The sequence below is a fragment of the Hordeum vulgare genome, chromosome 5H (assembly GCF_904849725.1).
Source record: "Hordeum vulgare subsp. vulgare chromosome 5H, MorexV3_pseudomolecules_assembly, whole genome shotgun sequence".
NCBI classification, from domain to species: Eukaryota; Viridiplantae; Streptophyta; class Magnoliopsida; order Poales; family Poaceae; genus Hordeum; species Hordeum vulgare.
This window is the reverse complement of record NC_058522.1, coordinates 572,030,429-572,057,580: the sequence shown is the minus strand read 5'-3', so window position 1 is coordinate 572,057,580 and position 27,152 is coordinate 572,030,429. Positions and strand designations below refer to the sequence as shown.

Here is a 27,152-nt window from a genome sequence, read left to right as displayed (position 1 = left end):
GAAGGTTTAGGGAAAATATGAACCAAATGTTAGTTCTCACCAAAGATGCCCATGATTGGATGGATGAGTTGGATTCGAAAACCTGGGTTAGGGCTTATCAAAATGATTTCCAAAAGTGTGATGTGTTGCTCAAAGCTTGGGATGCCGAAGGAACCCTAAGTAAATATTCAAGGAGACTCAAGCATCTAAGCTTGGGATGCCCCGGAAGGCATCCCATCTTTCTTCTTCAACAATTATCGGTGTGTCTCGGTTTTTGTTTTGTTCACATGATTTGCGTAAATTCTTGGAGTGTCGTTTGCCTTTTATTTTTCTTTTAGAAATGCACCATGCTGGTATGGGATAGTACTTGGTTGACTTATATATTTCTCATTGCACTTCACTTATATCTTTTGAGTATGGCTTTATAGAATGCTTCATGTGCTTCACTTATACCATTTAAAGTTGGATTAATGTTTCTCTACATATAGAAAACCGTTATTCGTAGAATGCTCTTTTGACTCCCTTATATTTATTAAAGCATGTATAGGTCTTTGTAAAAATAATTAAACTCCCATGCTTCAGTTATACCTATTTAGAGAGTTAACATGAATTGGTCATTCATATGGTTAGTCATAAAACCCTACATAAAACTTGTAGATCATTGAATATGATATGTTTGATTCCTTGCAATAGTTTTGTGACATTAAGATAGTAATATGTGGGTGCACTAGAGGATGATTGTGCATTACTAAAAATTGGTGTTAAGGTTTGTGATTCCTAAAGTATGCACGCATAGTCTCTAGTTATGCGATGAAGTTGGAGCATAATTTTCCTTGAATGAAATCCTTTGTGATGTTATAATCGGGGGCGCACTGTGGTTAACTCCTACCAACCTCCTCCCTAGGGGCATGCGAGTATTACTTTGCTTCAAGAGAGCTAATAAAGCTTTGCAATAATAATATGAGCTCTTTATGACTAAAGTGAATCCATGGATGTATGCACACTCACCTTCCACATACTCTCTCCATTTATTTATGTAAGGTATATTATTTTTGTCACAGTGATTGAGGCATATAATAATACACATGTTAGGATGAAATTAACCTTGGATAAATCATTGATTCACGACAACTAAATCATTAAGGCTAAAAAAGTAAGAGATGCACGCAATTAGTATGGAGATACTTTCCTTTTTCTCTTTACAAAAACACATGCATGCAATCAGGGGAGAGATAGTTTCCTTTTCTTGAAGGGCTAACAATGGAATTGTGAGGAATTGGAAGAAATGCACCTTACATTATGGAATTTTATCAAAAAACAAGTACACCTTATATAAAGGAACGGACGGAGTATTTGCTAGCCTCTTCGGTACCGTGTATTTCCCATTCTCACCTCGAGGATCAGTGCAAACTTCGTCGGTGCATCCAAACCCCATGACATACACTCTGTTCCACATAAGCCACCTGATATCTTCCTCAAAATAGCCACCATACATACGTATCATGGGATTTCATAGTCATTCCAAGATATATTGCCATGAAACTTCCACCATTACATCATATGACTTGTGTGTTCATTGTCATATTGCTTTGCGTGATCATGTAGCTGACATAATATTTGTGGCAAAGCCACCGTTCATCATTGCGTACATGTTACCCTAGATCATTGCACATCATAGTACACTGCCAGAGGCATTGATATAAATTCATCTTGTTGAGTAGTTTTTCATATCAAATTGTAAGTAGATAGAGGTGTGATGTTTATCATTATTAGAGCATCGTGTCACTTAGGAAAGGATGATGGAGACAATCATTCCCCCACAAGTCAGGATGAGACTCTGGACGAAAAATAAAGAAATACAGGAAGAAAGGAGGAAAAGAAAAGAAATAAAGGAAAAAAGAAAAAAGAAAAAAAATAAAGAAAGAAAAAAGAGAAAAAAATAAAAAGGGGAAAATGAGAGAAGATAGAGAAGGGACATTGCTACTACCTCTTTTTCCACACTCGTGCTTAGAGAAAGCACCATGATTTTCATATAGCGAGTCTCATTATTTGTCATTTTCATATGCTAGTGGGGATTTTTACACAAAGTTGTCAGAATCATGACTCAAGTCTTAGAATCTTACGACTTTACGATCCAAACCAGCCCCTTCGATTCTACGACTTTGGTCATAGAATCGAAGTTTCTACGATCCTAGTAGTTATGATTCTATGATTCACGATCCTACCAATGGAGCTCCGATCCGATTCAGAATCGCGATTCTGACAACCTTGTTTTTACATTATAGAACTTGGATTGCATATTCCGATGACGGGCTTCCGTAAATGCCCGAGGTCTTCATGAGAAAGCAACTTGGAGGCACACCCACTTAGCTTCCGTTGAGCTTTCATACACTTATAGCTATAGTGCATCCGTTGCATGACAATCCCTACTCCTCGCATTGGTATTGATTGATGGGAATCACCATAGCCCGTTGGTCCTCCTAGTTCATGCTAGACATTCTTCTTCATTTTTACTCCTTTGAAACCTACCACCATACTCTAGTGCACCTATATGTTATGTCCATGGTTCACGTTCATGTATTGAGTGAGGTATAAAATGTCGAAGCGCGTTAAAAAGTACGATCCAATTGCTTGGTTTGACACCAGAGTGCTCATGATTTATACTTTATCCTAAGAAGACTAAGCATGACAGGCTATATAATATTGTAAAGGTAGCGTTTTTTAGCATTGTTATTTTGAAAGGACATGATTTTTTGCTAGTAAACCTGAGTATGGATGTCTTTTGTCAAATGATAGAATATTGGCCTCATTCACTTGTATCTTAATAATCATGCCATGATTAGACATTTGTTCAAAATTATGTTAGGTACGGTAGCATTCCACATCAAAAAATATCTTTTTATCATTTTCCAACTCGAGGACAAGGATGAAATAATCTTGGGGATACTGATAGGTCTCCGTCGTATATATACTATAGGATTGTTTCATGCCAATACTCTACAACTTTCATATACTTTTGGCAACATTATATAATATTTTTGGGACTAACTTATTGATCCAGCGCCCAATGCTAATTCCTATTATTTTTGTAGGTTTTGTAGAAAATCTAACGGAGTCCAAATGTGATAAAAATTTACAGAGATTTTTTATGGAATATATGTGAATTTTGGGAAGCAACGCGATGCTCGAGGTCCTCCCAAGCCAAACAGGCGCGCCCATGGGGTGGTCGTGTCTTGATGGCTTGGGGCCACCCTGTAAGTCGGTTGGGCCACTTCTTTTGGTGCAAGAAACATAGTTTTCTGAAAAACATTCCCTCAAAATTTCAGCCCAACCAGAGTTATGGATCTCAGAATATTTAAGAAACGGTGAAGGAGTCAGAAAATAGTTGCGAAAATAGAATAAAGAGAGAGAGAGAGATCCGATCTTCGGAAGTATGTTGTTACTAAGTATTCATGGCAAACCAGGTACCCAAATTACCAAAAGATCGCCTATACAGTATTCATGGCATCACGGAAGCTTCGGCACTATTTCCAAGGGTGTGTGGTCACTGTGACTCCGGAAGTTTCGCTGAATGATATTATCAACAATAAATATGCCACTGGCCGAATAGCAAAATGGGCCATCGAGCTCCTGCCTTTCGACATCACCTGCAAACCACGACGGGCCATCAAATCTCAGGTCCTGGCCAACTTCGTGGCTGAATGGACCGAGGCCAAACTCCCCAGAGAGTATAGCACTCATGCTCATTGGACCATGTATTTTGACTCGTCCAAAACTCTCACCGGGCTGGGGGATGGAGTAATTGTCACATCTCCCACCGGGGATAATGTTCGGTACGTGCTAGAGATCATGTATGCTGATTCAAATAACGCAGCCGAATACGAAGCCCTGTTACACGGTCTTCGGATGGCATCCTCAATGGGCATTCAGTGGCTCGAGGTGCAAGGAGCCTCTAATCTTGGCATTTCACAAAAGCGGCGAATTTGATGCAAAGAATCCAAAAATGACGGCTTACAGGAACGACATAATCAAAATATCATCATGATTCGAACTATTAGAGTTCCACCATGTCTCAAGAGACAACAACCAAGCAGTGGACGTTCTCGCCCGCTTAGGTGCAAAGCGTGACCCCGTCCCTAGCAACATCTTTCTAGAGCAGCTGTTCAAGCCATCCGTAGTATGGCAAGACGAGACGGTTGATACGTCTCAAACGTATCTATAATTTTTGAGGGTTTCATGTTGTTATCTTGTCTTCTTTGTATGTTTGATGTACCTTTTTATATCTTTTTGGGGACTAACTTATTGATTCAGTGCCAAGTGCCAGTTCTTGTTTTTCCGTGTTTTTGACTCTTTTCAGATCTGATTTTGGAACGGAGTCCAAACAGAACAAAATCCCCGAAATGATTTTTCCCGAATGAAAGAAGACCAGGGAGCCTTTGGGCCAAGCGAGGTGGGCCCCAGGGAGCCCACAAGCTTGCACCACGCCAACACGGGGAGGCGGCGGTGGGCAAGCTTGTGGCTTCCCTGGCCGCCTCCTGACCTAGGTTTTGCGCCTATATATTCCCAAATATTCCGCAAAAAATCAGGGGAGCCTCGAAAATACTTTTCCGCCGCCGCAAGCTTCCGTTTCCGCGAGATCTCATCTGGATACCCTTCCCGGCGCCCTGCCGGAGGGGACTTTGGAGGTGGAGGGCTTCTTCATCATCATCATCGCCCCTCCAATGACTCGTGAGTAATTCACTTCAGACCTACGGGTCCGTAGTTAGTAGCTAGATGGCTTCTTCTCTCTCTTGGATCTTCAATACAAAGTTCTCCATGATCTTCATGGAGATCTATCCGATGTAATCTTCTTTGGCGGTGTGTTTGTCGAGATCCGATGAATTGTGGACTTGTGATCAGATTATCTATGATATATATTTGAGTCTTTGCTGATTTCTTATATGCATGATTTGATATCCTTGTAAGTCTCTCCGAGTCTTGGGTTTTCTTTGGCCAACTAGATCTATGATTCTTGCAATGGGAAAAGTGCTTGGTTTTGGGTTCTGCCATGTGGTGACCTTTCCCAGTGACAATAGGGGAAGCAAGGCACACATCAAGCAGTTGCCATCAAGGGTAAAAAGATGGGGTTTTATCATTGGTTTGAGATTATCCCTCTACATCATGTCATCTTGCTTAAGGCGTTACTCTGTTCTTATGGACTTAATACACTAGATGCATGCTGGATAGCGGTCGGCGTGTGGAGTAATAGTAGTAGATGCAGACAGTATCGGTCTACTTGTTTCGGACGTGATGCCTATAGAAATAATCATTGCATAGATATCGTCACGACTCTGCACAGTTCTATCAATTGCTCTACAGTAATTTGTTCACCCACCGTCTACTTGCTTTCGTGAGAGAAGCCACTAGTAAACACTACGGCCCCCGGGTCTATTCACATCCATCGTTTACACCTCCGCTTTTACTTTGCTTTGTTACTTTGTTGCTTTCAGTTCTCACTTGGCAAACAATCTATAAGGGATTGACAACCCCTTCATAGCGTTGGGTGCAAGCTTTTGTGTTTGTGCAGGACCTTGAGATACTCTTCCGCCGGATTGATACCTTGGTTCTCAAACTGAGGGAAATACTTACCACCGCTACGCTACATCACCCTTTCCGTTTCGAGGGAACACCAACGCAAGGCTCCAAGGCCACGGGGGAAATCCTTTGCATACTTGCCTAGGAAGTCCCCTAAGGCGTAGCCGCAGCTGAAGGATTCATGGTGCCGGTGCTCAGGAGTATCAAGAAACACTCCTATTTCTGGCGCCGTTGGAAGGTCTTTTGTTGCAGTAGCAACGGTCCGCACAGGGGCTGACGGTGAAGAGAGGTGGTACCCCCAGTGACTGAGCATGAAGATCAAGTCATCGACAGGTCTTGAATTGAAGAAACGCCCTCGACCCATGAGGTCATAGCCATAATTATGCCATGGACCGAACCCTTCCTTGCTTATCTATTACGCAAGGAGCAGCCTGACGACCAAACTGAGGCGCAACGTATCATCCACCGATCGAAGGCTTATAAGGTCCACGAGGGCGAGCTATATAAGAAGAGCACCACATGAGTACTCCAGCGGTGCATATCCAAGGAGGAAGGAAGGCAACTTTTGGCTGAGGTACACGCCGGTATGAGCGGTTACCATGCAGCAGCACGGGCCTTGGTCAGTGATACGTCCCAAACGTATCTATAATTTCTGCTTGTTCCATAATCTTTTGGTTGACATTGTTATATGTTTTGCTACACTTTTATATCAGTTTACGCATATTTGGATTAACTTACTAACTCAGTGCACCTAGTGCTAGTTTCTGTTTGCTGATGTCTATTTTGCAGAGGCTTTTACCCAATTTTCCGAAGCCCGAAAAATCCAAAAATAATATATAAAAAATCAGCGAAACAGAAGCTTCGGGATCACCGAAGGAGGGCCACAGGGGGGCCAAAGGCCTCCCAGGCGGCCTGCTAGCGCGGCTAGGCCCTAGGCCGCGCCAGGAGGTTGCCTGGGTGGGTCCCACCTCCTTCGGTGCCCTCCTTTGGCCTATATTTAGTGTTCCGTGAGGAAACCCTCACAGATTTTCTGTAATCGCGAATTTCACCATCGTTCCGTCACCGCAGCGCTTCCAAGATCGGGTGCGTTAGGAGACCTCTTCCCGGCACCCGGTCAGAGGGAGGATTGACCTCCGCGAGCTTCTCCACCGCCATGGACACTTGTACTCATGGAGGACAAATGAGAGATAAAAAGAAAGAGCCAAAGAGGCCACAAAAATAAATAAATAAAGAGAAAAAGGAAAAAGAAATAAAAAGAAAGAAAGGGGCAACACTACTATTCCTTTTGAAAGATCCACACTCGTACTCAATTATTATATTGGTACAACATAGAGATTATCATTCATGCATAACTATGTGGGGACTCTTACACTATAGAACTTGGTTTGCATATTCCAATGATGAGCCTCCTCAAATGAGCTTTAGGTCTTCATGAGCAAACAAGTTGGATGCACCCCCGCTAGTTCCATTGGAGAGCCTACCTTAGCTCATATGTGCATCCGTTACATGGCAATCCCTACTCCTCACATCATATCTATCATTTGGCTTTCTCTCGCCTATGGTTGTCCTCATTGATGTAAGCCTTTCACACCCTTTTTGTCTTCCTTCCCCATCATTATTCTATTTGCCATCCTAAGTGCCAACATATCTTGCTTACGTTCATCCATTGCATGAGTGCTCAAAATCGAAAGGGAGAGGATCATTTTGACTTGTGCCTGACAAGTGGTCTGGGGATGAGTCAAAATAAGATTCCGAAGGAGACTAAGTGTGAGGTTTATAGATTGAGTTCTCAATTAAAAAATATTTTATCTCTGAACCCATCTCCCACTTCTTGCACGCAAACACCATTTGGAGACATTCGAGTCACGGACAACGAGAGCTCTTGCACCTTTATATTTTTACTTTGCTAAATTCAATACTAGATATAGACTCTTGCTTGTTATTGTCTTGACTTGAATTGCATATCTCACTTGCTTTACTTTGAAGTTCTTATATGTGTGTTAGCATGTCACCACAGAAATTATTGTGATGTCCTTTATCTACTCGAGGATGAGCAGAAACTAAGCATGGGGATGTTGATACGTCCCAAACGTATCTATAGTTTCTGCTTGTTCCATGATCTTTTGGGTGGCATTGTTATATGTTTTTCTACACTTTTATATCGTTTTATGCATATTTGCACTAACCTACTAACTCAGTGCACCCACTGCCAGTTTCTGCCTGCTGATGTCTATTTTGCAGGGGCTTTTCCCAATTTTCCAAAGCCCGAAAAAATCCAGAAAAAATATATAAAAAATAGCGAAACAGAAGCTTCGGGATCACCGAAGGAGGGCGAGAGGGGGGCCAAGGACCTCCCAGGCGGCCTGTTGGCGCGGCAAGGCCCTAGGCCGCGCCAGGAGGTCGTCTGGGTGGGTCCGGCCTCCTCCGGTGCCCTCCTTTGGCCTATATTTAGTGTTCCGTGAGGAAACCCTCGCAAATTTTCTGGAATCGCAAATTTCTCCATTGTTCTGCCGCTGCAGCGCTTCCAAGATCGGGGGCGTGAGGAGACCTCTTCCCGGCACCCTGCCGAAGGGAGGATTGACCCGCGGGAGCTTCTCCACCACCAAGTACGCTTCTCGGACGTGTCGTGAGTAGTCCTCCTTGGACCATGAGTCCATGACCAGTAGCTATGTGATGTTTTCTCCCCAATCTTGGGCTTCAATGGTTAGTCCTTGTGAGCTGCCCTACATGATCAAGGCATCTATGTAATCCTCTTGCTTTTGCTATGCTCGGTTTGTTGGGATCCGATGGATTATGAGATTATGTTCAGATTGTTATGAGTTATATATTTGATTATCCTTTTATATCATGTTCCTTAGTGATTCTTTCATGTTCTCCGTTGCTTTTATTGCTTTGGCCAAGTAGTAGACCGTAACTCCAAGAGGGAGTGTTATGCATGATTGTGGGTTCGGTCCCCTCGATGTCTAGCTTGAGTGACAGAAACATGAGACTAGGGGATGTGCTTGTTGCCACTAGGGAGAAAACAATGGTGCTTGTGACCACGGTTGCAAGAATTGTTTATCTTACACATAGTTCGTTACTGCAGTTGTCTGTTGCTTTGACTTTACACATTGGGTGGGGCTCGCAACTTAATACCGGAGAGATGTTCTGGATAGATATCTCAAGGTGGATGATTAGTAAGTAGATGCTGATGAATAAACGGTCTACTTGTCTTGGCGTACTACCCTTTATATTGAACCTCTAACTATCAAGGAGCATAATTAGCATTGCGGTGCGATCATAATTCTGTCAATTGCCCAACTGTGATATGTTTACCCAAGCATAGTTGTTTATCGTCTTTTGGAAGAGACATCACTACTGAACATCATGTGACTTCGGTCCATATCACCATCATTGTTTACACCTCCATCATTTACCGCTTTCATTTACTTTTCCGTTGCAATCACTATTACCTTCCCGCTTGTGTTTTGATCCTTTGCAAACTACAAGGTCGGAGAGATTGACAACCTCTCTGTACTCATTGGGAGCAAAGTTATTTGTTGTGTGTGCAGGTCCACGTCTTCTGCTAGCGCCAGGGTGGAAGACACTTATTTGTTGAGCCTAGGAGTCCTTCTGGTTCGATAAACCTTACAGTCTCCGTGTGAGGGAAATTTGATGCTGACTACATCTCCACCTTCCACTTGGGGTATCCAACAAGGGGCTAGAAGTATATACATCAAATCGTCATCAGTTAGCAAGGCTTTTCGAGCTGGCTTCTTCTATTTGATGGTCCTAGAGTACGCCCACGCACTCGTTCAGCGTTGTATGGGGTGCCAACTCTTTGCAAACCAAAGCCACATGCCCCCAACAGCTCTTCGAACTATTCCTGTCACTTGTCCCTTCGCGGTGTGGCGTCTGGATATGGTCAGCCCACTTAAAGGGGGGACCAAGAAAAATAAATACCTCCTGGTTATGGTTGACAAATTTACCAAATGGATCGAAGCAAAGCCGGTCACCTCGGTTAAGGCTAAGTCAGTAATCGAATTTATCTCTAGCGTCGTACACCGTTATGGTGTTCTGCACAGCATAATAACACACAACGGATCCAATTTCACCACCGAGGAGGTACAAGACTGGTGCGCTAACTTGGGCATAAAGCTCGATTATGCTTTCGTATACCACCCGCAGACCAACGGACAAGTCGAAAGAGCCAACGGTCTCATTATGAACGGTATTAAACCGAGGTTGGTCCGCTCCCTTCAAGACTCCGATTGCCAATGTGTGGAGGAGCTAGACTCCGTGCTATGGGGCTTGCGCACCACCCCGAATCGATCCACACAATACACCCCCTTCTTTATGGTGTACGGGGCTAAAGCAGTACTCCCCTGTGACATTATACACGATGCACCTCGGGTGTGTATGTACAAGGAAAAGGAAGCCGAGTTAGATCAGCAAGACGACTTAGATGCATTGGAAAGCGAACACGACATAGCTCTGGCCCTATCAGCTTTCTATCAACAACAAGCTTGGCGCTATCAGAGCAGGGAAGTCTGGGTAAAGACATATAACATGGGAGAACTCGACCTATGCATCCCTAAGAAGCAAACGCATAAAATTCACCCTAAGTGGGATGGCCCTTTTATAATCAATGAAATCTTAACAGGAGGAGCTTATCGCCTGCGCAATTCCGAAGACAACCACCTCGAGCCGAACCCGTGGAATGTAGTTCGCCTTCAGAGTTTTTACGGCTAGACCACTATCATCCTCCCCTTTTTAGCCACTTTTCTTTTTTCCCGTATCGCCAACATTTTTTATCTTTTCTTGTAGGCATAATTAGATGTTCTCGAGGCATGTTCGGCTTAACCGAACATCCTCGAACATTTACCAAATTATCTGTCTTCAACGGAATGATCAAGTAGCACATCGGGGCTTCCTAAAGAGGTTGTGCAATATATTTGTCATACCTACTTGTTCATGCATGTATAAATCTTGAAACAAAAACATCGATTCTTGCCATCTTATGCATCAATTAGTCTTAAGATTTTAGCTACGTTGGGTTGCCTCGCTCCTGTGCTTACTCTCTATGTTCCCGATGTATTTGGCTAGAGGGTAAAGGGAGCACTGCTGCGATTGTTATGACCAGTTCACCCGGACACGTGCCTCGGACGGGTAAAGCCAAAAGCTAGCGCTTCTTGAGATACAACTTGATCGGCAAGGACGACGCCCACCTACTCGGCAATTTTGCATCATAAAACCGCTGGCCGTGTTGAGCGGATAAACAGCCGTATCGACTACAAAACTTGTAGCAACTGAGAAAAAGGAACCCATTAAGGAACTATTTTTTCCGGAAGATGTTTCTTAAGCCTCGTCGTAATATAGCATAATCCACCCGTATAACTTTTGTCTGTTAGTACCACATGGCCAGATTGCCTAGTTATCAGAAATTAGTTTCATACCTTTGTAGGATACAAAGTACGAAACGCTGCCCAGTTTATAACAGGGGAGGTAGAAGTCGATGGTCGGTTAGAAACAGAATCTTCAAAATATGGAGGGAAGTGCCTTAACACACAAATATCATTATATGCGATTACACGCTTGATGATTGATCTAGTTGATCTATTATCACATCTAACGTGCAGTCCTCCTACGACAAGCGTGCGGTGGGCATCACTTGATCATACACCAGATGTAGGGGAATCTCTTGTTGGAAATATGCCCTAGAGGCAATAATAAATTAGTTATTATTATATTTCTTTGTTCATGATAATCGTTTATTATCCATGCTATAATTGTATTGATTGAAAACTCAAATACATGTGTGGGTACATAGACAAAACACAGTCCCTAGTAAGCCTCTAGTTGACTAGCTCGTTGATCAAAGATGGTCAAGGTTTTCAGACCATAGACAAGTGTTGTCCCTTGATAACAGGATCGCATCATTAGGAGAATCATGTGATGGACTAGACCCAAACTATGAACGTAGCATATTGATCGTGTCATTTTATTGCTATTGTTTTCTGCGTGACAAGTATTTATTCCTATGACCATGAGATCATATAACTCACTGGCACCGGAGGAATACCTTGTGTGTATCAAACATCGAACGTAATTGGGTGACTATAAAGGTGCTCTACAGGTATCTCTGAAGGTGTCCGTTGAGATATATGGATCAAGACTGGGATTTGTCACTCCGTGTGACGGAGAGGTATCTCGGGGCCCACTCGGTAATACAACATCACATACAAGCCTTGCAAGCAATGTGACTCAAGTGTGATTCACATGATCTTGTATTACAGAACAAGAAAAGAGACTTGCCGGTAACGAGATTGAAATAGGTATGCGGATACCGACGATCGAATCTCGGGCATGTAACATATCGAAGGACAAAGGGAATGACATACGGGATTATATGAATCTTTGGCACTGAGGTTCAACCGATAAGATCTTCGAAGAATATGTAGGATCCAATATGGGCATCCACGTCCCGCTATTGGATATTGACCGAGGAGTGTCTTGGGTCATGTCTGCAAAGTTCTCGAACCCGCAGGGTCTGCACACTTAAGGTTCGATGATGTTTTAGTATAGTTGAGTTATATGTGTGGTTACCGAATGTTGTTCGGAGTCCCGGATGAGATCACCGACGTCATGAGGGTTTCCGGAATGGTCCGGAAACGAATATTGATATATATAATGGTTTCATTTGGTCACCGAAAAGTTCTGGCATTTCAGGAAGTGTACCGGGAGTGATGAACGGGTTCTGGGTGTTTATCGGGAGGGGCCCACCCACCCGGGAGTGAGCCCATGGCCTTAGGGCGGCGCACCAAGTCCTTAGTGGGCTGGTGGAGCCAGCCCAAGAGGGCTATGGCGCCACAAGTAAAAATACCAAAGGAAAGAAGAAGAAAAAAAGGAAAGAGGGAGGTGGGAAGGAAGAGGAGGACTCCTCCTTCCCGAACCGAATTGGAGGAGGAGTCCTCCTCCACCCCTTCGGCCGACGCACCCTTGGGGCCCTTGTGCCCCAAGGCTAGACCCTTCCCTCCTCCTATATATGTTGGTGGTTTTAGGGTTTTTGAGACACAACTTTGCCACGTGCAACTCAAACCTATTCCACATAGTTTTGCCTCTATATCAGATTTCTGCTGAGCTCGGGCGGAGCCCTGGAGGAGTAGATCATCACCACCACCGGAGAGCTGTCACGCTGCGGAGAACTCATCTACTTCTCCGTCTTACTTGCTTGATCAATAAGGCCGAGATCGTCATCGAGCTGTACATGTGTTGAACGCGGAGGTGCCGTCCGTTCGGCACTAGATCGGAACGGATCGTGGGACGACGGTGATTTGAATCACGTATCTGTACCCCTAGATCAACCGCGTTTCTTAACGCTTCCTGCTTAGCGATCTACAAGGGTACGTAGATATAATCTCCTCTCGTAGATGGACATCACCATGATAGGTCTTCGTGTGCATAGGAAATTTTTGTTTCCCATGCAACGTTGTCCAACATCTTCTTCCCATCTGGTCCCACTTGTCCAACTCGGGCCGTATGGTCGAGATCTAGGCGAGTAAAGCGAGTTTTCACCATAGCCCACGCCTCCCGAGCTCCTTCTCGACATGCCGAAGTCTTCCACAATTCTAAGCGACTTCAGGCTCTTGTAAATCGCTCGGCAAGATCGGAAATCCCTTGTGGATGGTTTTGTGTGGGCCATAAAGCTCGGACCATACTTTGCATAGCCTTCCGCACTCGCTCATGCACAATCGACGGTTCCTTCATTAGGTCCCCCCAAAGGAAGTGGCCTCCTCTTCAGGACGCCCAGTCAGAAGACTGATACATCTCCAATGTATCAATAATTTATGAAGTATTCATGCCATATTCACCTATGTTTACGATACTTTTATATGGTCTTGATGCACTTTATATTATTTATTTAGAACTGACCCGGACTTACGTTGTTTTCAGCAGAACTAATGTGGTGTTCTTTTTGTGCAGAAAATGGAATTTCTCGGAATCACCCAAAACTTTTTGATGATTTTTTTTGGAAGAAAAGAGACACCCGAAGCTTCGTGGGAGGGGCAAAAGAGCCACGAGGAGGGAACCACCCACCACGGCGCACTAGAGGGGCTCGGGGTGCCCTGGTGTCTTGTGCTCACCTCGAGGCCCATCTTCGCGTGAAACCAACGCCAAAAATTCCTATAAATATAGAAACCAACAGAAATATCCCTAGACGAGAAGTTCCATCACCACAGGGCCTCTGTATCGATGAAAAACCAATCTGGAGAGAAAACAATACCCTCCCGGAGAGAGTGATACGTCCCAAACGTATCTATAATTTATACTCCCTGTGTAAACTAATATAAGAGCGTTTAGATTACTAAAGTAGTGTTCTAAATGCTCTTATATTAGTTTACGGAGGGAGTATTTGTTCCATGATCTTTTGGGTGACATTGTTATATGTTTTGTTACACTTTTATACCTTTTTACATATATTTGGACTAACCTACTAACTCAGTGCACCCAGTGCCAGTTTCTGTCTGTTGATGTCTTTTTTTGCAGGGACTTTTACCCCAATTACAGAGTCCCAAAAATCCCGAGAAAAATATATAAAAATAAGAGTGACGGGTGCTTCACGAGGCATCAAGGTGGGCTAGGCCCTGCCCAAGCGGCCACCCTGCGTGGCCTCCCTCCTGGCTGCGACACCAGGCCGCCTGGGTGGGTCCCACCTCCTCTGGTGCCCTCTTTTGGCCTATATTTACCTCTCTGAGAGAAAACCCTATCATCAGATCCAGAATCACGAATGTCTCCATCGTTCCACCGCCACCGCGCTTCCGAGATCGGGAGCGTCACAAGACCACTTCCCGGCACCCTGCCGGAGGGAGGATTGACCTCCGGGAGCTTCTCCACCACCATGGACGCTTCCCGCACATGTCGTGAGTAGTCCTCCTTGGACCATGGGTCCATGACCAGTAGCTATGTGATGTATTCTCTCCAATCTTGTGCTTCAATGTTTAGCCCTTGTGAGCTGCCCTACATGATCAAGGCATCTATGTAATTTGCCTACTGTTGCTATGCTTGGTTTGCTGGGATCCGATGGATTATGAGATTATGTTAGATTGTGATGAGTTATATATTTGGTTCTCCTTTTATATTATGTTCTTGAGTAATTCATGCCTGTTCTCCGTTGCTTTTTATTGCTTTGGCCGAGTAGTAGATTGTAACTCCAAGAGGGAGCGTTATGCATGATTGTGGGTTCATGCCCCCGGATGTCTAGCTTGAGTGACAGAAACATGAGACTAGGGGATGTGTTGTTGCCACAAGGGATAAAACAACGGTGCTTCTAACCATGGTTGCAAGGATTGTTTAACTTACGCAAAGTTCGTTAATGCAGTTGCCCATTGCTTTGAGTTTACACTTTGGGTGGGGCTCGCAACTTAATACCAGCGAGATGTTCTGGATAGATATCTCAAGGTGGATGATTAGAGAGTAGATGCTGATGGATAAACAGTCTACTTGTCTTGGCGTACTGCCCATTACTTTTGAGCCTCTAACTTTCTTGTAGCATGATTAGCATTACGGTGCGTTTATAATTCTATCAATTGCCCAACTGTAATTTGTCTACCCGCCATAGTTGTTTATTGTCTTTTGGGAGAGAGACATCACTAGTGAACATCATGTGACCCAGGTCCATATTACCACCATTGTTTACACCTGCACCATTTAATGCTTTTATTTACTTTTCCGTTGCAATCACTATCACTATTCCCGCTTGTTTTTCATCCTTTGCAAACTACAAGGCCGGAGAGATTGACAACCTCTCTGAACTCGTTGGGAGCAAAGTTATTTGTTGTGTGTGCAGGTCCACGTCTTCTGCTAGCGCCATAGCAGCAGACACCTACTTGTTGATCCTCGGAGTCCTCCTGGTTACATAAACCTTACAGTCCCCGTGTAAGGGAAATCTATTGCTGACTACATCTCCACCTTCCACTTGGGGTAACCAACGAGGGGCGAGAAGTATATCCATCAACTCGTCATCAGAGGGTAGATCATCTCTGGTGGCCATCTTCATCATCCCGGCGTAGTCCATGATGAGGAGGGAGTAGTCCACCCTCGAGGCTGACGGTTTGTACCAGTAGCTATGTGTTCAATCTCTCTCTCTCTCTCTCTCTATCTCTCTCTCTCTCTCTCTCTCTCTCTCTCTCGTGTTATTGAGATGGCATGATCTTGATGTATCACGGGATTTGTTAATATAGTCGGATCATATGATGTTATTCCCTTGCTATCATGTTGTGATGAATTGAATATTTCCCTTTAAGATATCGTTATGTTGGATTGAACATTCTCGTTTGAGAGCACATAATATATGTCTTGCATGTGAATACCCGTAGTGACATTGGGGTATTCAAGTGATTCACTTGATTTATGTTGTGGCATCAACTCGCGGATTCCCGAGGTAACAATGGGGTAATCTAGGCATAGGGGTTGATTGCATGTTTTCATACTATGTTCTCCGGTAGAAATTTTGGGGCATTCTTTGAGGTTCTTTGTGTTGGATTGAGTATTATGAATCTGAAATTGTTTATTGTGTATCGCATAATTAACTCACAGATACTTGTGGTGACATTGGAGTATCTAGGTGACATTAGAGTTGGTTGATGCGTATCATATGGTGTTATTTTAGTACGAACTCTTTAATAGATCGATCGGAAAGGATAACTTATTATCTTAGTCCGAACTCTTGGATAGATCGATCGGAAAGGATAGCTTTAGGGTGGTTTCGTACCCTATAAACAATTTCTTCTTATGTTCTCCGCTAGATAAGAACTTTGTAGTGATTCTTCATTGCACGTTGAGGGATGGTTATGTGATCCAATTATATTAGCATTGTTGAGAGATTGCACTAGCGAAAGTACAGATCATAGGCCTTATTTTCAAGCATTGCAATACCATTTGTGCTCACTTTTTTCACTTGCTACCTTGCTATTTTTATATTTTCAGATTATAAAAATATATATCTATCATCCATATTGCACTTGTATCACCATCTCTTCGCCAAACTAGTGCACCTATACATTTTGCCATTGTATTGGGTGTGTTGGGGCCACAAGAGACTCTTTGTTATTTGATTGCAGGGTTGTTTGAGAGAGACCATCTTCAACCTACACCTCCCACGGATTGATAAACCTTAGGTCATCCACTTGATGTCCTACAAAACTCTGCGCTTGGAGGTCGAACAGGAGTCTACAAGAATAAAGTTTCATAGTAGACATCAAGCCCTTTTCTGGCGCCGTTGTCGGGTTGGTTAGGTAAGCGGCACTCACATCCCGTCAACGAAGCTCTTTTCAAGCGTCATTGCCGGGGAGGTGAGTGCTTGAAGGTATATCTTTAGATCTTGCAATTGAATCTTTTAGTTTCTTGTTTTTTCACTAGTTTGGTTTTATAAACAAAAAATTACAAAAAAAAATGGAATTGACGTGGTCTCGTATTGTTCATCTTTATCATGTCTTTCGGGAAAATGACGGAAAGGAAAATTGTGCTCAATTGGTAGAGGAAGAAATTATGAAAATGCTTAATGTGAATTCCCTTAATGATGAGCATGATAGAAATATTGTTAGTATGCATTCTCTAGATATCCATGATGCTAATGATATGCAAAGCCACAAGCTTGAGGATTCTATGTGTGATGAAGATGATATTTTTAGTCCCCCAAATTTTGATGAGCAAATTTATTATGATGAAAGCATGCCTCCTGTTTATGATGATTATATTGATGAAAGTGGGTTTGGAAGAGTGACAACTCTAAGTACTAATTACCCCACTATTTTGGCGGGTGTTTAATCTTATTATAATGGTAAAAGTGGATTTGGAGAGGTCGTGACTTTAATTAGTAATGATTCCACTATTTTGGAAGAGGTTCTAATTGATTATGACAACAAAGTTGCTATCTATGATGATTATTATGATGACATGTATGCTATAAAGGGTAATAATAACCATGAAAGTTTTCATCATGATTTTTGTTTTCATTTGGATTATGCCAATCAAGTATCACATGATAGCTATTTTGTTGAGTTTGCTCCCACTATTATGAATGAGAAGAAGTTTGCTTATGTGGACAGTGATAAATTGTCTATGCTTGTGCATCATGAAAAGAATGTTGTATGTGATAGTTATATTGTTGAATTCATTCATGATTCTAATGAAAGTTATTATGAGGGGGGAACATATGCTTGTAGGAATTGCAATAATATCAAGTTTCCTCCCTATATGCTCAAAGTCTTGAAGTTATGCTTGTTTTGCCTTCCTATGCAAGTTTATTATTGTAACAATAACTTGTTTGGTTACAAAATTCCTATGCATAGGAAGTTGTTTAGACTTAAATGTGCTTGCCATGTGATTCATGATTCTCTCTTGCATGTTTCAACTATTCTTCCTATACGAGCATCATTGAAATCATCATGCCTAGCTAAAAGGCATTAAAGAAAAGTGCTTGTTGGGAGACAACCCAACACTTTAATTTTCTGTTTTTGAGTGTTAAGATGATTAAGCTACTGTATTAATCATGTTTTACATCTTTTATTTAAATAAAGTTCCAAGTAAAGCCTTTGGGATAGTGTGGATACTTGCTTGTCTGAATCTGTGCAAAAATAGAAACTTTTACGTCAAGTGCAGAATTTATCTGATTTTACTGGAGCGTCAAAGAATTCTTAAATTATTAAAAAGTTTTGGTATGCAAATTCTCTATGTTTTCATAATTTTTCAGAATTTTTAGAGCCAGGTAAGTATGGTCTTAATGCAGATCTTCCAGACTGTTCTGTTTTTGACAGATTCTATATTCAATGCATAGTTTGCTTGTTTTAGTGTTTCCAAAACTTATATTGAGTGATATAAATTATGGGAATGATAGAATACATTAGTTATTATGTTAGAACTATTATGAATCTTGTCTTGGCGGTACCTAAGAGAATGCTCTATATTTATCATACTAACCCATCTTACGAAGTTCCATTAAGTTTTGTGTGATTGAAGTTTTCAAGTTTTGGGTGAGATACCAATATGAGGAGGATAAGGAGAAGCAAGAACCTAAGCTTAGGGATGACCAAGGTCCCCAAGGTAATATCCAAGGAAGACTCAAGCGTCTAAGCTTGGGGATGCCCCGAAAAGCATCCCCTCTTTCGTCTCCAACAATATCGGTATATCTTACTTGGAGCTATATTTTTATTCATCACATGATATGTGTTTTGCTTGGTGCGTCATTTTATTTTGTTGTTCTCTGTTATATGTTATTTATAATCATGTTTTCCAATAATAAGTTCCAAGAATTGCCTTTTGAATGCTTGAATTGCATGTGTGATGTGTGTTGTATAAAAACAGAAATTTATGTTGTAGTATTTAAATTATAATATTTTACTCGAACGGGGAAAGTTTCCGAAACTTTTACACAATACTTTCATATAAATTATTTATCACGTCCTAAATGTTCAGAATTTTTGGAGATACAGAAGTATAATTTTTATATAGATTATTGCACACTGTTCTGTTTGGACAGATTGCTGCCATAGTTTTGTTATCTACTTATCCTATAGTTTTCATGGCTTATATTGGTAGATATAAATTATGGAAATGATAGTATATAGTACCTAATGTTTGAAAATTATTAGGAAACTTGTCTTGGCAGTACATGAAATGTTTATTATTCCTATGTGTACTAACCTATCTCACGAGTTCTTTTCAAGTTTTGTTTGGATGAAGTTTTTGAGAATAGGTGAAACCGTGATATGAGAGGATTGAACGAGATACAAAAGCTCAAGATTGGGGATGCCCAAGGCACCCCAAGTAAATATTTCTATAAGTCTCAACCATCTAAGTTTGGGGATGCTACGCATCCCACCTCTCTTCATCAACAACTATCGGTTAGCTTATGTTGAGCCTAAATTTTTATTCGTCCACATGATATGTGCTACTCTTGGAATGCATTTTTTTAATAAAATATTCAGATCTGAAAATATTTATTGAGAGAGGGAGTCCTCACATATCTACTTAATTGTTTGTCTACTCATTGATCTTCACTTGTATCTTTTTAAGAGTAGTTTGATATTTACTCTTGAGCTTCACTTATATCCTATGAGTAAATTGTTGAATGAATTGAATAACATGAAGTTGAAATTATATGTTCATATCATGCCTAGTAGTAGCTTCACTTTGGGTTGACTGCCCAATACCTCAACACCGTCCTCGGGCGGGGAGGGTTGCGCACGTCTCCTACATTGGTCGGTCGAGGGTTAAGAAAGTATAGAAGGACAGATATCTTAGTAAGGAATATAAGTCGAGGAGCAGCAAATGAGTTTTCTCCCGCCACTTTTTGTTCGGGATTCATGTCCTCGTCTAATAGAACCCTGCCCGATTTTGTCCAAGGAGTAGTCCGGCGAGCGCTCTGACGAACCCTAGGAACGGCCCCTCGTTGGACCGTCATTTTCCTCTTACTCCCCGAAGAGGGAAGGGAACTGGGGTTGTCGGCTACAAGCGCTACCCTCTGTTCGTCAACTCCATCCTGGTAAAACACCCCGTCCTCAAAAATGATCGAAAGCTCCGGGTCTTCATGAAACCGGGGATCGTCGTCACGGGCATAGCCCTCGGACTGAGGCGCGGCACATTTTACCGTCTCGATCCAGCACTTCAAGGGCTGCAAGGAAGGGGTGGAAATTATAAATCAAACAATAAAGGGCGTGAACACCCAAAATTTTGAACATTAGCACACTTACATATTCGGCGGGGTTGTATGCCGAATAGCCGTCCTTGGTGATGAGGCGGGTAAAATCTTCTTTTTCCCTTTTGAAGAGATCGGCTAGGATGGCCGCTAAGGCTTTCTGGTCGTTCGGTCCATGCCTTCTGGATCGAGTGGAATCGCTCGTCCCGCTGTAACGCCACAAGGGATGCGTACGCTGTTGGAGCGGCTGGACGCACCGGGTAAGCATTGCGGCCATTACATCAATGATGATTAGTCCGCAGTGAGTGAGCATCTTGACCTTGTCAGATAGACGTTTCACTTTGGAACTCTCCTCTTGAGAAAGACTCTCCGGCCTCCAGCTGAATCGCTTCTTTAAAGGATCCGCGGAGTATTCGGGAAGGCCCTTCCGAACTGGATCGAAAAGGGGAACATCCTCGATATAAAACCACTCCAAGGGCCACTTGTCGAGTTTCTTCTTCGGTGTCGCAATCGGGTATCTTGTGGCGGCTATGTGCCACACTTCGGGCTCCACCCACTTCCAGGATTGTAGTTCCTCTAGTTCGGGGAACGACACAAAAGTACCTTCTCCAGAGATCAAAGTGGGTCTCGCAACCCAGGAACATCTTGCATAAAGCCACGAAGCCTGAGATATTGAGGATGGAACCGGGGGTGAGATTGTGGAGTTGCAGCCCGTAAAATTCTAATAACCCCCTTAGGAAGGGGTGAATGGGGAATCCCACCCCTCGCTGCAGGAAGTGAACGAGGCAAACCCGCTCCCCCCCCCCCCCCCCGTGCGGGGGAGGGAAGTTTTCCACGAAGGCCTTCCCGTCAATGGAGGTCACACGAGCTCTAGTGGATGTGAGATCTAATTGAGGAAGATATCCCTGCGTTTCAAGCTCACGCACGCGGAGGAGAGAGACAAAGCAACTCGCCTAGTCCCTCGGAAGGGGACCGAGGGGGCGTGAAGAAGAACCAGCCATGACTCCAGGGGTGTTAAGAGCTCTACGGTTTTTGGGCGAGGCTTAGATGCGATAGGGCCTTCAAACAGATTTTGATCTGTTTATAAAGGGCGCTACCCCTGCTTGCTATAAGGAACAGTTCCGTCGAGGATTGCCAGAGGTGTTTTCCTCTACAAAGGCATGCGAGAATCGAGGAATATTTTTAATCTTTGTGCATGATTAAAAGTTGTAGGCCGTGTGATGCTTTGGTAATCGTGAGCCAGCCGAAGACCAAGACCACCATTTCTTGTTAGAAGGAGACGAAGGAACTCGCCTTGCAAGCCGGACACTTTGGGCGTAATCATCCGAAGACCCTGCACATCAGCGTTGAAGGCTAGTTCGGGGGCTACTGAGGGAGTCCGGGATTAAGGGGTCCTTAGCTAGTCGGCTTACTATGAAGAGGTCGTCCTGATGGGTTGTGCCTTCATGGGTTGGGCTACACGACTGTCTCATATTAAAGAAGGAGAACCCTAAAGACTGGCGTGGCGACCAAGTAAAGTAGACTAGGTCGGTTGCATGTAACCCTAGGCCCTCCCGATGACTATATAAATTGGGGGTCCTCGTCCATGTAGGGGCATTATTCCACCTAGGGTTTAGTATACACGATCTCGAGGTAGACTCTGTAAGCACCATCCACATCAATATAATCAAGCAGGACGTAGGGTTTTACCTCCTCAAGAGGGCCCGAACCTGGGTAAACATTGTCTCCCCCTCTCTCCTGCAACCCATCGATCTAAGGTCCACAGTTCGGGACCCCCTACCCGAGATCTGTCAGTTTTGACACTGACACCCTCATACTTCCCTCAAACACCCGGGTAGGCCGTCCGGTCACTAATCGGTCACAAAAAATCGACCCAAACGGGCCTCAAACTCCCAGGCTGACCGACACCCCACGTATCTAGCCGAAATATGGGACAAATATGAGGGAGCCGCGCGCGCCCGGGTACGCCCGTTTGGCCCGCACTGGCCCGCATCGACCCAACATTTATTTGTCCTCATCCGTTCACCAGACCAAACCCTAGCCACTTCACTCAATTCCCCTCCATCCGTGTCTGCATTTTGAAGAAACGGCGGCGGAGGAACACATGTGCCCTCGGCTGCGAGCATAATCGGACGGTTCGTGAAATGCTCGGACTGTCACCGAAGAAGGAGAAGGAGGTGAGCGACGGTGAAGATAGCTCCGGCGACGAGCAGATCCGGTTCAATCCGTACTACGTCTTCGACAGGTTGACGACAAGGACGGCAAGGACGTTGGGAAGGACGAGGAGAGTTGTGGATGATCTCCATCATAAGCAAACATGTTAAATTTTGATAGTTCGATGACATTTTTATAGTAATGACGTAGTTGAACGGCATGTGTAATGCGTCGATGTATATGAGTTTCATGAATTTAAGATATAAGTGTTGACATGTTTAAATGTAAAATACATTATTTAATGCGTGACCGATGTGAGAGGTCGAATTAACAAGGTCCGACTTTTCCTAGCGGCCTACGACAGTACGTGACTGATTCACACAATTGAAAGAAAAGCAAAAGAAAATCATGTACCCACACACATGAGGCGTTTATACAGTACGTACGACAAGGGGAGCCGTCGTAGTTGTCGCAGGCGCGAGCGTTGAGCGATACGTACGACCACGCCCCCACGTCGCGACGATCGATTCTGTGCCAAACCCCCAACGCAAAAGATGCATGCCACACCTCATTAACTCCACTTGGAAGCCCTCAGCTAGCTACCTCAGTCAGCTACGTACGCACGCACGCACGCACGCGCCCACCTGCCCCGCCCATCTCCTGCTCCACTGTCGTAGAAGCTGCTCTCGCTCGGCCGGCGACCGATCGATGGCGGCCGCGGCGGCGCTGGGAGCGGAGCTGCTGGAGGAGGCGCGGGCGCCGGGGTTCGCGGCGTGGGTGCGGGGGCTGCGGCGGCAGATCCACCAGCACCCGGAGCTGGCCTTCCAGGAGCACCGCACCTCCGCGCTCGTGCGCGCCGAGCTGGACGCCCTCGGCGTCCCCTACGCCTGGCCCGTCGCGCGCACCGGCGTGGTCGCCACCATCGCCGGCGGTGTCCCGGGCCCCGTGTTCGCGCTCCGGGCCGACATGGACGCGCTCCCCATCCAGGTCCGCACTGGTCACCCAAACAACAGCTCCAATTACTCTAGTACACCAGGAACACGATGTGATTGAGTGATTCTTTCCATTACTCCCACACAAGCTCATCATTTAGCACAGTTGTAGAATAATCAATAAAAGTTTTACTGGGTCCCATTCGATTGGGATTTTGTTATGTTTCGATGCTATATGCCTTTGATCTTGCATGAAGATTTGTATGATTTTTTGGTTTTATATATTATGTCACTCCACTAAGATTTGCTTAAATATGAAGTGACTAAGATCTAGCCACACCCGAACAAGTAATCGTGTATCTTTGCTCTCGTCTTTTTTCCTACATGAACATGTTTGCATTTATAAAAAAAGAAACTTGTACAATTTAAAAGGATAGAGGAGCGTAAGTTGGATGATGGATATGTTTTTGCACCAAATTTCACCTCCCTTTTTCTGAAGAACTATCCACATATACTCTCCCGCAAAACAAAAACAAAAAACACCTATACTATACACGCACCATGTTTTTAGCAGCACGTCTCCAGTGCCTGCTAAGATTCAGGAGATTTTCATGCTAATCGATCAGTTAAGGAACATTGTGGTTGCGTGTATAGTTTTGTGATGCCGAAACAACTATGGACGACATAAAGTTAGTCCGTCACTATCTGCTTTTGGAACAAGTACAGCACCATTCTGATAACGACTACTACAAACAAAATTAAGCTGCAGTTTTATCTCTCGTTTGCAAAGCAAACTTAGGGCTTCTTTAAATTTACAAGATTCTAAAAACACTGAAATAGGAAAAGATATAGAAATTGCGTATCTAAAACTGAGTATTGCGTAAACACAGAACTTGTTGTGAAATTTGGTGTTTAATTTAGGGAGATAGGAGACAGTAAACTGAGTGAAGTGTCTTTCTGCTTCCGAGCTCAGATGAGCTCGGTAAACAGTAAAAAAATAAAAATCTGATCTTTTTTCTTTATGACAAACATTGAAAATAGTTTCAAGTACTTGTAAAAGTTCGATATCGAATTACATTTCTGTAAGGCGTGACAAAAAAATCAGTATTCTAAAATACTTTTGAAAGTAGCATTTTCGGATTATCGATTTTTTTTCTACTATGTTTTTTCTCTTCAATTCTCCTAAAACTCAAACATTTCCACCAACAACAAGTTCGTCTAACTAGTTATTCTAGATATGTGTGCGTGCAATTGCAATTTATACGTTGATTATTTGATTTCCATTGGCGTGCGTGTAGGAGATGGTGGAGTGGGAGTTCAAGAGCAAGGAGGACGGCAAGATGCACGCCTGCGGCCACGACGCGCACACCGCCATGCTCCTCGGCGCCGCCAAGCTGCTACAGTCTCGGAAGGACAGCCTCGCGGGCACGGTGAAGCTCGTGTTCCAGCCGGCGGAGGAGAGCCACGCCGGCGGGTACCACGTGCTTCAATCCGGCGTCCTCGACGACGTGGCCGCCATCTTCGCCGTGCACGTCGACACGAACCTGCCCGCCGGCGCGGTTGGTTCCAGGCCGGGGCCGTTCCTCGCCGGGTCTGCCCGCTTCAAGGCTATCATAACCGGGAAGGGCGGCCACGGCGCCATGCCGCACGCCGCCGTCGACCCAGTGGTTGCCGCCTGCTCCGCCGTGCTCAGCCTGCAGCAGCTCGTCGCCCGCGAGACCAACCCGCTCCAAGGCGCGGTGGTGTCGGTGACCACCATCAGGGGCGGCGAGGCGTTCAACGTCATCCCGGAGTCCGTGACGCTGGGCGGAACCTTGAGGAGCATGACGACGCAGGGGATGGGATACCTGATGACAAGGATCAGGGAGGTGGTGGAGGGGCAGGCGGCGGTGGGGCGGTGCGCGGCGACGGTGGACTTCATGGAGGGGGAGCTCCGGCCGTACCCGGCCACGGTGAACGACGAGGGCGTGTACGCGCACGCCAGGGCCGTGGCGGAGGGCATGCTGGGCCCGGCGAACGTGAGGCTGTCCCCGCAGATCATGGCCGCCGAGGACTTCGGGTTCTACGCCGAGAAGATCCCCGCCGCCTTCTTCGGCCTCGGCGTCCGCGCCGGCGGCGAGGAGGACGAGGTGCACCACGTGCACACGCCGCGTCTGGTGATCGACGAGGAGGCGCTCCCCGTTGGAGCCGCCCTGCACGCCGGTGTGGCCATCGAGTTCTTGAACAAGCACGCGCGTGCTTGTGCTACGGCGTCGCCTCCCGCGGCCGCGTAGGTGCTCTGCATTCGCCTCTGTTTCTGTTGTTCAGAGGTAGAAGAAGTGTTCGGAATTCGGGCTGCAGATTGGAAGGTTTGCCCTTGCAACAAATCTAGATGAACACAATTTTTGCTAGGGATGTAGATGAATATTTTACCTTAAAAATCTACTTGACCACTGAACATGGTCAGCCCAATGAGAGGGATTTTTTCTATATTTGTTTTCCAGATGAAGAGCACAGATCTATTATACTTCCTCCGTTTCTAAATATAAGTCTTTTTAAAGATTTCACTAAAGGACTACATACAGAGTAAAATGAGTGAATCTAAACTCTAAAGTATGTCTAAATACATCCGTATGTAGTCTCCTAGTGAAACCTCTAAAAGACTTATATTTAGGAACAGAGAAAGTAGAACTCCCTCCTTGCAAAGTTAAGTCATTTTCGAGTCATTTATTTTAGGACGGAGGGAGTAATTCACTAGAAATACAAAGCACCATCACCATAATAAAAATAACATCAAGATTCCTAAATGGTTGAACCATCGAATAACCACCATCTTTTGTTTTTCATTGCAAGAAAGAAACTTTTCATTCATCAAACATGGTGATTACATCCAGAGATAACAATGCTAGCTATTTTCACAAGGGAGTTTGGAAGACGACGGGCATATAACATGCACTAATCTACCCCGTTGAATGCGTTGGACCCTCATACGTTAAATTTGATGAAATGTTACAAAACATTAAGGTGTACTGTGAAACAAGAAGAACCCCGATGAATTACCAGAAAAGGAGACAACAGACCCTTGTTTTACTAGTAGATGATCAAATATATTATGAAACGAGGACTAAAGGCGACAAAAGCATATGTAATACTCCCTTCATTTCTAAATACAAGATGTAATTAAGTCATTTTCGAGTCATTTATTTTAAGACGGAGGGAGTAATTCACTAGAAATACAAAGCACCATCATCATAATAAAAATAACATCAAGATCCCTAAATGGCTGAACCATCGAATAACCACCATCTTTTGTTTTTCATTGCAAGAAAGAAACTTTTCATTCATCAAACATGGTGATTACATTCAGAGATAACAATGCTAGCTATTTTCACAAGGGAGTTTGGAAGCCGACGGGCATATAACATGCGTTGATCTACCCCGTTGAATGCGTTGGACGCTCATACGTCAAATTTGATGAAATGTTACAAAACATTAAGGTGTACTATGAAACAAGAAGAACCCCGATGAATTACCAGAAAAGGAGACAACACGCCCTTGTTTTACTAGTAGATGATCAAATATATTATGAAACGAGAAATAAAGGCGACAAAAGCATATGTAATACTCCCTTCATTTCTAAATACAAGATGTAATTAAGTCATTTTAGAGTCATTTATTTTAAGACGGAGGGAGTAATTCACTAGAAATACAAAGCACCATCATCATAATAAAAATAACATCAAGAGCCCTAAATGGCTGAACCATCGAATAACCACCATCTTTTGTTTTTCATTGCAAGAAAGAATCTTTTCACTCATCAAACATGGTGATTACATTCAGAGATAACAATGCTAGCTATT

General features: G+C 44.0%; 1 protein-coding gene across 1 annotated transcript; it reads left to right on the top strand.

The window, feature by feature from the left end:
* Positions 1–22,856: 22,856 nt before the first annotated feature.
* LOC123399401 (IAA-amino acid hydrolase ILR1-like 4) lies at positions 22,857–25,782 on the top strand. Its single transcript, XM_045093817.1, has 2 exons — positions 22,857–23,368; positions 24,612–25,782. Exons 1-2 carry the CDS (start codon positions 22,940–22,942, stop codon positions 25,584–25,586), a joined length of 1,404 nt encoding a protein of 467 aa, XP_044949752.1. The 5' UTR covers positions 22,857–22,939; the 3' UTR covers positions 25,587–25,782.
* Positions 25,783–27,152: the final 1,370 nt, after the last annotated feature.

Coding starts and splice junctions, on each gene's coding strand:
- LOC123399401 (XM_045093817.1), top strand. CDS start 22,940: ATGCCACACCTCATTAACTCCACTTGGAAGCCCTCAGCTAGCTACCTC. Junction 23,369..24,611: donor TGGACGCGCTCCCCATCCAG/GTCCGCACTGGT, acceptor GCGTGCGTGTAG/GAGATGGTGGAGTGGGAGTT.